Source organism: Octopus bimaculoides, chromosome 21, assembly GCF_046866305.1.
Source record: "Octopus bimaculoides isolate indiv1 chromosome 21, ASM4686630v1, whole genome shotgun sequence".
NCBI lineage: Eukaryota > Metazoa > Mollusca > Cephalopoda > Octopoda > Octopodidae > Octopus > Octopus bimaculoides.
The window spans coordinates 352,460-366,121 of NC_142948.1; the positions used below are offsets into that span (position 1 = coordinate 352,460).

At 32.6% G+C, this 13,662-nt stretch overlaps 1 protein-coding gene across 50 annotated transcripts in view; it reads right to left on the reverse strand.

The window, feature by feature from the left end:
* LOC106879088 (voltage-dependent calcium channel type A subunit alpha-1) overlaps positions 1-13,662 on the reverse strand; it is a 676,127-nt gene that overhangs the window by 110,094 nt on the left and 552,371 nt on the right. For 30 of the 50 annotated variants that reach the window (XM_089338755.1, XM_089338752.1, XM_089338751.1 and 27 more), the window contains 2 exons: positions 12,791-12,820; positions 9,759-9,788 (listed from right to left, as the gene is read on the reverse strand). The exons of 12 other annotated variants lie outside the window; for them this stretch is intronic. In XM_089338755.1, coding sequence (XP_089194881.1) covers positions 9,759-9,788; positions 12,791-12,820 — 60 coding nt within the window. The remainder of the gene's footprint in view (positions 1-9,758; positions 9,789-12,790; positions 12,821-13,662) is intronic. 8 more of the 50 variants (XM_089338734.1, XM_089338739.1, XM_089338728.1 and 5 more) reach the window with 1 other exon arrangement.

The window sequence follows — 13,662 nt, forward strand, 5'->3', positions numbered from 1 at the left end:
TCCATTAGTTCAATATCTACAAACATGGGAATACATTTATGAAACAGAAATATTTCACAATCTGAAAACTGTTGGACGTTTTCTAAAAGGCACACAAAAGATTAAATTAAGAAATTTACAATAAAAAAAAAGAAAATCGACTTTGCTATCAAAAAATTAGCTTAAATTTTTAGCCCCCATTTTGGGGACAATAAGTCACTTTTTTAATACATACACATCTGTATATGTAATACCTATATGAACATATGTATTTAAATATACATCAATGGAAATATATTCTGTGTATGAGTGTGTATGTATGTGCTTGTGTGTGTGTATGTATATATATATATATATATATATATATATATATATATATACACACACATACACACACACACACACACACAGGAGCAAGTACGGCCATGCAGTTAAGAAGTTAATTTTGCAAACATGGTTTCAAGTTTGTTCCACCGTGTTCTATGATGTGTAGGTGCCTTTTACAACAGCTTTGGGTTGCAGTTAGGAAGGGCATCCAGTCACAGAAACCAAAATCAACATTGGAGCAGCATAACACTGTCTACAAACCATCCAACCTACACCAGCTTAGAAAAAGCATGTTAAAGATGATGATCTTATATATATATATATATATATATATATATATATATATATACATACACATATTACATACATATATATATATATATATATATATATATATAATGAAAGAAAGGGGAATAAGTTAATGGTATTATTTATAAACAGATCTAAAGATTCACTGAATTTTCCAAACAAAATGAGATAGAACACTAGTTAAATCCATTTTCGTTTTCATTTTGTTGGTAAGCTCTAGAGAAACATACACACACACACACTCGTATATACATGCATATAAATATATATCTATATACACATAAATACATGTATTTACTTATACAGTAATCTCTCGACTATCGTGGGTGTTACGTTCCCAAACACCCTGTGATAGGTGAAAATCTGTGAAGTAGAAACAATACTGTACTGTATATTTTTGTATTATTTTTATAATTTATATATATTTATTTCATTATAAATGCAAAGCAACATCACAGAGGAATCAACATAAGCTTATATAATAAGCCGTGATAGATGAACCACGATATGGTGAGGGATTACTGTATACACACACACATGCATGTATATACATACATCATCACCATTTAATGTCCATCTTCCAAGATGGCATGGATTGGATGGTTTGACAGGATCCGATGTGTTCTAGTAATATGTAATGCTCCAGTATCTGGTTTGCCAAAGTTTCTATGGCTGGATGTCCTTCCTAAGGCTTACTGTACTCAACAAGTGTTGGGGGCTTTTACCATACTACCAGCACAATTGAGGCCACCATACAGTTTATATATATATATATATATATATATATATATATATATATATATATATATTTAGCACATACCAGCAGGGGACATGAACAGTTTGACAGGAGCTAACAGGTTTGAGAACTTCCTTGAGCCCCAATGCTAGCTTTGGCCTGGCTTCTGTGGCTGGATGTCCTTCCTAATGCCAACCACTTTACAAAGTGGTGCTTTTATGTGACACCAGCACCGGTGAGGTGACCATGCAGCATGTAAGAATAAGATCCCCTTCAAGTGGGTGGTTGTACAGTAGTAGGGGATGGGGGGTTGGAGCGAGAGAAAAGGAGCTGGATTAGGCTTCTTGCTATAGAAAGAAGAGCTGGGTGGAGAGGGAGGAATGAGTGGGCTGAAGCTGGAAAGAGATGAAAATGGTGGTGATGAAGTGTGAGGGTGGTCCTTCAAGGTATGAAGTGAGTGGGGACATGAAAGCAGGGAATGTGGGTAAGGAGAGGCTGCAGGAGAGAGAAAGACAGAATATGTGTGCATATGTAAACAAACATACATATGTATATATACACACATGCTTATATATATATATATATATATATATATATATATATATATATATATATATATACATATATATGCACATATATATCTGTGGCGACTCCAGCACTCAGGCTGCTCAGGCTTAGCCCGAATATAAATTTAGTAAAGTGAACGTGTATTTGCAATCTGATTTAATTTCTACCAACACTGGACTTCAAGTATGTAATTGCAGCCAATAACTCGGACTCCTTTTATTGAGCCTGGTAGCAGTTCATTCATTTTCGTTCAGTGTCTGGCGGTTGTCTTAGAGGTGCCCTACGTCAAAAAATATTATTTGTAGCAGACGTTCTGTCGGCATTGTTCAGATGCGCCTGACTCAGACTCAGAAGTTACAACTAAAGTTGTTACCTATAATCGTAAAAATTAAAAAAAGAAATGAAAAATTATCCTGCAACTCAGGCTAATATGAACGAACCTAGTAGGTGTAAAAGACTAACTGGTATTTCTTGTCAAGAATACAGGCAACAGTCAGATTGCTGATGTTTGTTGTGCACTCCGCTGTCATTATTTGATTGCTGTCGTTCTGTGTGTCAAGAACGGTTGTGTTTTGCAGGGTTGCTTTATTTTTACCCTTAACTTAGAAATGGATTGAATCAACTCAGAAGTGATTGAATTAATTGTATAAATAGTAGCACTGCCGATGGCTAATGTTGCTTTTGTTTGCATTTTATTCAAGTTAGGATAGTGTTTTACTGAGGAGCTTGGAGTAGCAGGCTGGTTTGTATCTTGGCAAGAATTTTATGCAGAAGTTGATTGAAAATGTAGCAAGAACAACAATTACAAATTGTTAACATAGCAAGAGCAATGACAACATTTTATATTGTCAAACACAGCTGGAGCTAAATATTTAATCTTGTTAGTACCAACCTGTCTGAGATTGAACCTGGTTTTAATAGATTTCCACATTTAAACTAAAACCTTCCTCAAACTTTTATCTAAGACCCAAACACTAATTTAACACTCAAAAAGTCAACTGCTTTTCTAAACTCTCCCGAATTCTTGACTATTTAAAAAATATATTTAAAAAGATAAAAAAAAAACTCATTAGCATAGATGGCAGTGTGGTAGGAAGTTTGCTTTCCGACCACATGGTATGGGGTTCAGTTCCACTATGTGGCACCTTGGGAAAGTGTTGTCTTCTATAGCTCCAGGCCAACCAAAGCCTTGTGAGTGGATTTGGTGGATGGAAATTAAAATAAGCCTATCATATATACGTATATATATATATATGTATATATATCTCAATGCTTCTAAAGTAAACTTTGTTAGCTTACTTTCATTGTAAGTTGAATATATATATATATATATATATATATATATATATATATATATATATATATATATATATACACACACAAATACATATATATATGCCCTCCATTCACAACTCGACAACCAGTATTGGTGTGTTTTATGTCCCCCATAACTTAGCAGTTCGGCAAAAGAGACCGATAGAATAAGTCCCAGGATTTAAAGAAAACAAAATGTACTGGGGTTGATTCATTTGACTAAAATCCTTCAAGGCAGTGCCCCAGCATGGCCGCAGTCTAAAGATAAAAAGATATAAGAATATGTTAATGTAAGGGTGAATGAAGCCGAAAGCCTCAACAGAAATAAGACTAAGTCCAGAAAATATCAAATATTAACTGAAGCTAAATTCTGTAAAGACGACATTCTAAAAAAGTCAGATTTTATAAATATTTTGAAGGCAAAAAAAAAAAAGAAAAAGAAAAAAAGACAAACCAGAAAAATGTAAAAGTCAATATTTACAGGTTAAATTCTTTAATGATTTTGACAATTCACTTTTGAGTTTGTGACATTTTAGCAAAAAACAAGGAAATACATTTACAAATGAACATTTAACAAAATCAAGAAAATATTGATTAAGCAAAAATCACTGAAAAAGCTGAAAGAGAGGTGGGAGGAGGATGAGGAGGAGATGAAGAGGGGGAAACCAGCAAAAGAAGAGAAATGCTTAAAGCCTTTTACGGGTTCTGCTTTTTGGTCAAGAGCTTTAACAAAAAGGATCACTGTTCGGTAGGTTACATTGAATCGGTTAATGGCGGCGAGGAAATGAGGGAACTAATTATCAAGGAGAACAAATATACAATTAAACGAAGATACACTAATTGTTGCACATTCCAGATCTTTGTTTAACAAATTTAATTTTTTTTTTTTTTATGAGATGAATTGAAATTTATAAAAACTGTCCAAAGCCTACCAACATGACCCCAGTCCTAAGGCTGAAACTAGTAAAAGGACAGTACATGCACCCTACCCCACACCTTAAACCTGGAACATCAAATATATTTTTTGAAGGCTCATTTATAGTTATGCTCTGGTAGGAAATAAATTCTAGAATTAAATACTCAACATAATTCTTGCAGGAAGCTCTAAATATAATTCTGTTTACTAAGGAACCATAAATGGTAATATGGCAGTAGATTGGCATTATTTAGTTGCAGTATTTTATGTTCTCAGTTCAAATACAGCTGAGATCAATATAATAAATCAGTTGAGAAGTATTGGAACGAGCTGAAATATTCCTCTAAAATATCCCAGAAGTGAATAGCAATGTGACAGAGGTCAACAAGATCGAGTCACTGTTTGCTTTGTGTGTGTGTGTGCGTATTTATATATATATATATATATATATATATACATACATATATATATATATATATATATATAAGTACATACTATGTATGTAATGTATATAAAACTTGAACCAATCTTCTGCCTGATTTCCTCCCTTAATTTTAATAAAATTTCAATGAGAAAATTTCCATTAAACTCATTCAAGTTTTAGACAACAGTAGCCAACTAGGAGACTGCATATAGTCACTAGAAAGAGTAACCAAATCTCATTCGAATTACACCCTAACATCTTAAATAAACAAGGACACATATATACACGCCAAAAAAAAAAAAAAAAACAAGTGATGATCAAGGCTGGAACATGTTTGATCATAGTTCCACCTGATGAAGACTAACCTGGGGTTAAACAACAACTACTACAACAACAACAACAACTACACTGTAGTAATCTAGTATTTCATGGCCACATCTGTTCTGTTATGATAATACTGTAGGATATACAAGACATGTCACAATATCAATATTTATATGTGTTGGTGCACACACAAACACACACAGCTGAAGTGCTAAGAAGTTTGCTTTGTGAGGTACCAGGTTTGGTGCTACTGGCTGGCATTTGGGGCAAGGAACTTTTAACCAAAGCCCCAGGTCAAACCCGAACCTTGCACAAGAAATTTGATAAATGAAAACTGTATAGAAGAGAGTTAACACCACCTGGCCTGAAGGTGCCTTTAAAAAGAGTTCACTCTATGACAAACATATTGTTATCTTATTCCATCACAAGTGTTATATTTTTATATAACTTATGTTTGTTTAGAGTAAACTATTTACATACAACAATTATATACATATACATACATATATATATATATATATATATATATATATATATATATATATATATATAGAGAGAGAGAGAGAGAGAGAGAGAGAGAGAGAGAGAGAAAGCAACTATACATAGTAAGTATCATATATACTATAAATACATAAAGCAAAGATTCTCATTAATATAATAAGACTGGAATGTGCAATCAACTTGATGATATTAAAGGATGGAGCCTTTTAACGATCAGTGACAGAGTTCAGTTGGCTGTTTTTCCCTTCCACAATTACTCAATATTTTATGTGTATCACAAATATTGTGGTATGTTACCAGATGCCATTACTGTAATTAACACAGAACTAATTAATGCCTCAAAATAAAATGTCAAAATCCCAAAGACTTTCCAGTAAAATAGTTTTGACATAATTTTTGTGGTCTGTTGCCCTCCTCGAAGCCAGTTTTGAGGGAAACTAGTTTTGCAGATATTTCAAAATTAGGTGGTCTTTTATAGATTATAAGTAAAATAGTGAGTAATTGACTTAAAAATCAAGGGAAAACATAAAAACAGGAATGTCAGAGAGACAACGTCCATAAAAACTCTACCAATGATGATGACAAGGACAATTTCATGCTCTGATTGGACAAGAGGAAAAAAATCATGTTTTGATTTCTTTCCATTTGGTTAGTAACGGCAATCTAGAAGAAAGCTAACATTTCATAGTCATGCTTCCATAAGCAGTCTAGAAACTAATCTAGTCTTCTATAAGAGGATTCTCCAACATCAAACCAATGTTTGGTATGCTTTAGCATCACAGCATCTACAATTATTCTACTATTATTTTCTCTACGTGGGAAATTCAGTTTAGTTTCTAGTTTTAATGAGGATTAAAAAAAATTGTCTTCATGCTATTCTGTTGGAGACAAAAAAAGTTGTTTTAAAGAAAGAAAGAAGTTGTGTTATATTAAACCTTTTTTTTACTCTCAACTATTTTTATTATTTTATACAAATATTTAATAATTCTTTCTTGTGTATCCCTAAAAATTACAGTTTATTCCACTTGGGTTTTACCAGTTGTCAAAATAGTCATATTTCTGACTTGAAATTTATTTAAGCAATATTTTTAGTTTTAAAATAAAATCTAAATAGGTTTAGTAATGAAAGGATGTAAAAGTTTTAAGACTTTCTTCCTTAACATTGATATAACACAAATATATATTGAACGATGAACTAATGGAGACAGCAAACCACAAAACCATTTTGATAATTAGATGGCAGAGAAATGGAATAGTTTGGTCACATTAGCACAATACCATAACAGCCTGGCTTTAGTGAACATGCATGAGTGAAGCCTTAATAAAAGAAGACCACTAAGGAGGTGGTTGAGTGACAATAAGGAATGAACAGGGGAGGAAGACTGATGTAAAACACGAGGTTGACTGATGATTGGGGAATATGGAGAGAAGATGATGGAATTGAAAGGGTATGGATTTGGATAAAGTAATCACACACACACACACACACAGAATTCTTATATTAATTGGAATAGTTAATTGGCATTTAACAGTCCATATACTTTTTATAATTTAATGATCAAAGTGGAGTTGATGCTAAAAATCACACACACACACACAAAAGTGTGGCATGGCCGTGTGGTTAAGAAGCTTGCTCAGCAACATGCTTTGCTAACATGTCATTTAGGGTTCAATCCCAATGCACAGAACGTTAAGTGCCTTCTACAATAGTTCTGGGTCAGCCAAAGCCTTGTGAGTGAATTTGATATGCGAAAACTGCAAGAAGCTGGATGTATAAGCATGTGTATGTATGTGTGTGTGTGTGTATGTGGATCCGTGTGTTTATGCATCTATACTTTTCTACTTCTATAAACATTCATAGCTCCTTGCTACTGTCTCTGTAGCTGCTACACAGAATCCCAGACCAGGTCATTTCTTATCAGCGTCTAGAGAATCATGGAATCAACAGCTGACAAACAGTTGCATAGCTTATTGCTGCAAAGCGAGCATTTGAAAATGACAGAACTCAACAGATCTTATAGTCATCAAGACATGGCACAATTACCTGAAGATATATCTTGATGAATGTGTCATAGCCATGCATTTCATTTAAGTTTTGAATGGGGTCTGGTACAACATCCACAGCAATGATAAGGCGATATACATGGGAAACCACGACTAAAACATGGTTGTAAAAGTACTTTAATGAGAAATACAGTAAAGTCAGTCTTTCAGGTCAATAGAAATTTGTCATCCATTAATACTAAGCCTGTTTCTGTTCTTTCTTTTTAAAGATGATCTGTTTGAGGGCTGTGGAAATGAACAGTTTTTGTATGCTGAGTCAAAAATACCAGGAGGAGAAACTGACCTTGCAGCAGCCCAGTTTAACCAACGATATTATTAATGTAGATACTATAATCAAGGTATTACCTGGTCAACAGAGTTGTATTTCAGAGCACAACCAACAGACAAATGGATGCTTGAAATTTCTGTGTTATTGAACTAATGAACACAAAACATAAGAACACATCTGTTGAAGTGTGAAGAAACAGTATGAAGATGAGAAGTTTTGATACTGTGTGTGCGGCCAATGAATGACTTGATTATAGAGATAACTAGCAGGTATGAAACAAGAGTGTTAATACCATGAAATCTGAGAAAAGGTAGGGATCTTCAGTGAAGAGGGTTGGTGAAGAGTAGACCTTGCAATTCAGTCATAGGAGATGGGAAATGTAGAAAAATATCCGGAAACTAGTAAGATGGAGGGTTTCAGGAAAGGGACACAAGATACAATCATCATAAATTAATGTACTGGAAATTTGTATTTGTAGTCCTGCTGAATATTTGTGAAAAGCAAAGTGAAAGAAATGTGAAAGTAAGCTGTTGTTGTTTAGCCACAGGTCAAACCTGATTGAGCAGAAGTGTTCCAGCCATTGACCATTTTCCCAACATGTTCTAACATGACATTGTTTAATAATTCCTACTTTTTCAAAACATTAGGTAATGATTTGAGGGAAACCTGGCTCCTATTTCTAGCAGGTCAAGATAACAGGTGGCAGTTCTGTTGTTGGTTAATGTTTGTGAGATAAAAAGGGAAAGAATAAACTCATAAACATTAGAAAATGAACCATCAAAGATGAAATTATGTTCAATAAGGCCTGTTTCTGCAAGATGTTAATTCCTGAGCAACACACAGACAACCTGTCAGGTGACTCCAACTAAAACCGATACAGGTTAGAAGGAACTCTGTGATCCATACTGTAGGTGGCAATTCTCATGTTGGTGGCATGATAAAACATACACAACTCATGTTGTAAAGTGGTTTGAAATAAGATGGGCATTGGGGCCCCGTAAAAACCACGCCAAATGAAAATATGGTGGTTTTTCTGTTGCTATGTGTGTCTAATGATAAGAGACTGCAACAGGAAGTAAAACAATTTCAGAAATGTCTAACCTTTGCAAAGATGAAAACAAAAAAAGGGAAGAGACGGGTAAAAACAAAGATGAAAAGGTTTGAAGAAATGAACAGAAAACCTGTTGGCAATTATTATAATTAAATTGACTAATATACTGATTAATAAGTTATATATGCAAATGAGATCAAACACAGGCTTAAAAGTGATAATCACACACACAGATATATATATATATATTTGTGTGTGTATAAGTGCCAGTAGGGAGAAATGTTAGGGGTCAGTATTTTGGTGTATAAAGACTAGAAAAAAAAATCAGATTTCTACTGGTTGGAGGAGAAAGTTGATCTGAGATTGTGTTCAAACTGAAAGAACTGCATTATAGACAAGTAATGCTTGCCATTTCAAAGATCAATGTAGATCTACTTTTGTTTTATTTTACATTTGTATAAAGTATCAATAAATGTTAGCATACATATATTACCTGTGTCCTGGATAGTATCTATGTTCAGGTCGTACATGTATAACAACATCTGTCAATATTTCATGGCATATGAAATGGTATTATATAAAACATAAGTGAATATTGTAATAATACCTAGGTTTGCTGGAAATGGCTGCCAGAATTCATCCACAATGCAGTAGGGAATGGTTTAAGTAAATTTACATTAGGGAATCAGGTTTGAAAAATAATTGGAGAGGAAAAAAAACTAGTTGCGTGATCAGAAATGAAATTATCTTAAGAAATAGGAAATATAATTATCATGGATCACTTCATTGATTTAGGTAGATATTGGGATCAGTTAAACATTTACAGATCATAAAATTTGGCTGTGAGGTTGGAGATCTTTAATGACACTACAATGTGAAATAAGAGGAATTTATCAGATACATTAATGTATATATAAATATATATATATATATACATATTTTATATATGCTTGTTTGGCAGGTGTACTTGATACATACTGCAAGTTTTTCCTTTTCAGCAGCTTCCTCCTGGTTATTAGAAATAAAAGATCTTTAAATACTTTGAAAGAATTCTCTAAAACAAGATTATTAACCACTTTCAAACAGTTAAGTTTCCTTTAGGTTAAAGAAAATCTAGGAAATGATTAAACAAGTTTGCTTTTTTCTTTACAATTTCAATTAAAGGCTTTATATATACATACATACATACATACATACATACATATATATATATATATATATATATATATATATATATATATGAAATACTGCAATAATTTTATAACCTATAATCTCTACTTTGGTATCATCAGAAGGAAAGAATACGGATAATCATACAAAATGGAATACATCAAACACACAAACAATTCTCATGTATAAATAAAAAGACAGATTTTACTATTGTCTGAAGGAGAAATCTCAAATTAAATTTTATATATTTGCCATAAATATTTATGGAAAATATAAAATGTTTTTCTCTTTTATTTAACCAGTGGATTTCAACAGTAACAGAATCAACATGTTGACACCATTGTAGATAATGATAAACACATTTCAACATAAATATTTTAAAAATAGAAATTGGATGACTGAGGAGAGGTCATGTTGATTCAACGAAGATCTATACTCGTAACAAAAAAAAAAAAAAAAGCAAAAGCTAATTAATTAATTCAAAGACAACATGTTAATTAAACACAAACAAAGATAAAACTTCAGATTCAGATTTAAAATTGAATAATCTCCACTTCTAGAAATTAACTCTAATTAGCAAGAAGCATGCTGCAATTACAAGTGTTAATGCTACAGTTCTATATGGAATCAATCAATTAATCTTGGTGATTAGATTAAAGCTAAATACACTGATGGCAGAAAGACAAATTGATTTTAAGCTAAAACTAACACGGCTGATCTAAACCTAAAACAAGAGTGAATTGTTTCACAATGAAACTTCAGATGACACTGAAAGAAAACAGATTTTATTGACAGATTGGAGTCGGGTAGATCTACTGTGAGTCTTTGAACTACCTGTGAAATCTATGGCAGTGTGTAGAAAGATATCCAGGGATAAATGAAAATATACATTCTATATAACATTAGGTATGACAAGGTTTACACATGAAATAGAGGTTTAGTTTTATTTATATAGTTTTATTTTATAGTTATTTGTGTGTGCACATATATACAAGTAACTGTACATGTATATGTATGTACTATATATATATGTATATATATATATATATATATATATATATATATATATATATATATACATATATATACACACACGTAATTAATTAATATATATTAATTATACACATGAATAGTGCCCAAAATGTCTGGATCTAATGAAAAATTTGCCAGATATGTATTTTTGGTGAGGATCCAATAATGAAGATTTCAGCAGAGATATTTGATGAAGGATCAACATTACCAAATTTGTTTTGACAATAAGGTATCAGGGAGAACCAACATCCACATGTCATTAGTCTTTCCGTCATTCCTTTGTCAGAATAACAACAATGTGACTTCAGTGACCGAGGGCTCCACCGTGTTTTAATGTGAGGTATTATATAGTTAAAATGCTTTCAAGAAAATGAATCATGAGATGCAGTGCAGTTGAATGACCACCAGAGTCCTCAAGTTATTTTTCTGTGAGGTGGAGTGGTGGTGGTGGTGGAGACTCCGTGAATCAACTCAGCATTATCAATGCAATACATTAAAAAATGAATGCAATCAGATCCAGATGCGATAACACTGGAGGAGATAATCCAAGAAGGACTCAACGTTCCGGTATTTGGTAGAGTCAAAAATATTGAAAGGTCAAAGGTCACCATTTGCAGCCTTTGTTGTTATTTGATGCTTTTCAATAATTCAAGACCTCTCTTTAGAGATCCAAACTTCACAGCTTCCTTATCCATTCATTCATTCATACATACATACAGACATATACACGTGTCTATATATGTGTGTGTGTGTGTGTGTGTGTGATATATGCATGCATGTGTTAAATAGTGGCTACAGTTACAGTAGCAGAGAGTGCTGCTCTGTGACTGAGTCTAATAAAGCTGGTGAGAAATAAAAACTTTTACTGTTGAATGAGGAATTTGCAACCAACAAACCAACATAATTCTCAAGTAATCACAAAACTAAATCAAAAATCTACTGTGACTAGTTTATATAATATGTAATAGTTAATAGTATTTCATATGACGGTTAATGTTAGGACGAACTGATGTAAACAACAGCTGATATTGTTATGTCAACAGCTCTATACTCCATACGTCAAAATATGGGCCTGAAAGAGTAAGGGTCATTATTGGATTGGTTGACTTGAACTCAGAACATAAACTAATAAACTATATATGGTTATAGCTTCTGTATACCGTTCTTCATGTTTTGTTAATTTCCCCAACATTCTGACATAATTATGTAAAAAAATTCTGTCAACAGGTCTCCACTACTTCCACAAAGTTATATAAAAAAAGGACTTATCAGGCCCTTGAGAATATATTTTCTCTGCTACAGAGGAATATATAGCTGGGTATATCATAAACAATGGAGACACACAACAATGACCACCACCACTGCCACCTCCACATATATTTAATCTGTGATGATGAGTCTGCTAAAATATATTTTGTCGGACTCATGGTTATGCATTAAAAATTTTGACTCTTATATTCCTTGAGTTGTTTGTTCAAAGTGGCTCAATAATATCCTTCCCAGCCTGTTACTTCTGTCAATAGATACATATATGTGTATATTTATATATATAAACACACACACTCATATATATATATATATATATGTATATATAGATAGATATATACATACACGCAAACACACACACACACATACAGACAAGACGTTGCACATAATTATACACTCACAAATAGATTTTTAAAGTATTTTTATTGTTTGCTGATTGACTATTTCATTAGTTGTAAACTGACACTGCAAGCAGCCGCTAGGATGAGCGCTACTAAACCAAGAATGCAACTAATGGGAGGCAAGATGCAACAGATACATACTTCAAGTTGTTTCTTTTCAGCTGCTTCTTGCTGCTTGTCAAAAACACGGAAAGAAATGAATGTGTTTATGGGTAAAAAGCTTGCCTCACTTGAACCTCCAGCTTTCACCATCAAAACATTTAATCTTTTTTGTTTATACATTAAAGTCACTTACTTGGAATAATAAAAATAATGAACAGAAAATGTAATTAAAATATTTTATAACAACATACTAATTATTGTAGAATTATTTTGAATCACAAACGAAAGTTTATTTTTATTAATACAACAACAAAGTGATTTTTGAGTAAAATCATATATCTATAAGGTGTAACATAATTGGAGTTAATTATTGAATTATATATAATTAAGTTGAGAGGTTTTAAAAATGCATAACATGCATACTTATTGTTAAACATCTAACCTAGTTTTATTGGAGTTAATGTTATTAAAAATACACTTCTTTACAGAGCTTCCAAATATTTATCACTGTGACTAGTTTTCACAAACCAATAATCTGATGGAACCCATTTTCTTAAAATATATCTCAAAAGAGAATGTTTAACATTTGATACTTTTCTTAAGGAAACATTTGTTGGGACCAGCATTGACAGGGGACATCAAATAAGATGTCTGATAATTCCCACAATGTTAATATTGGGAATACAATTGCATAAATAACAAGTCAAACAGGAGCAATATGTCTTGATTGAATCTTTGACCTGATTCTTTGTGGAAAGAATTACAAAGATACTTTGGCCTGCTTTGACTATCACAGCCCAGCATTACCCAAGAGAGATGTTTGTATGCTTCAATGAAATCGATGTCAAAAAGATAAAGTTACTGTTTAATTGCTCTTCAGGTAAAACATGGATAATAGTTGCTTGTAGACT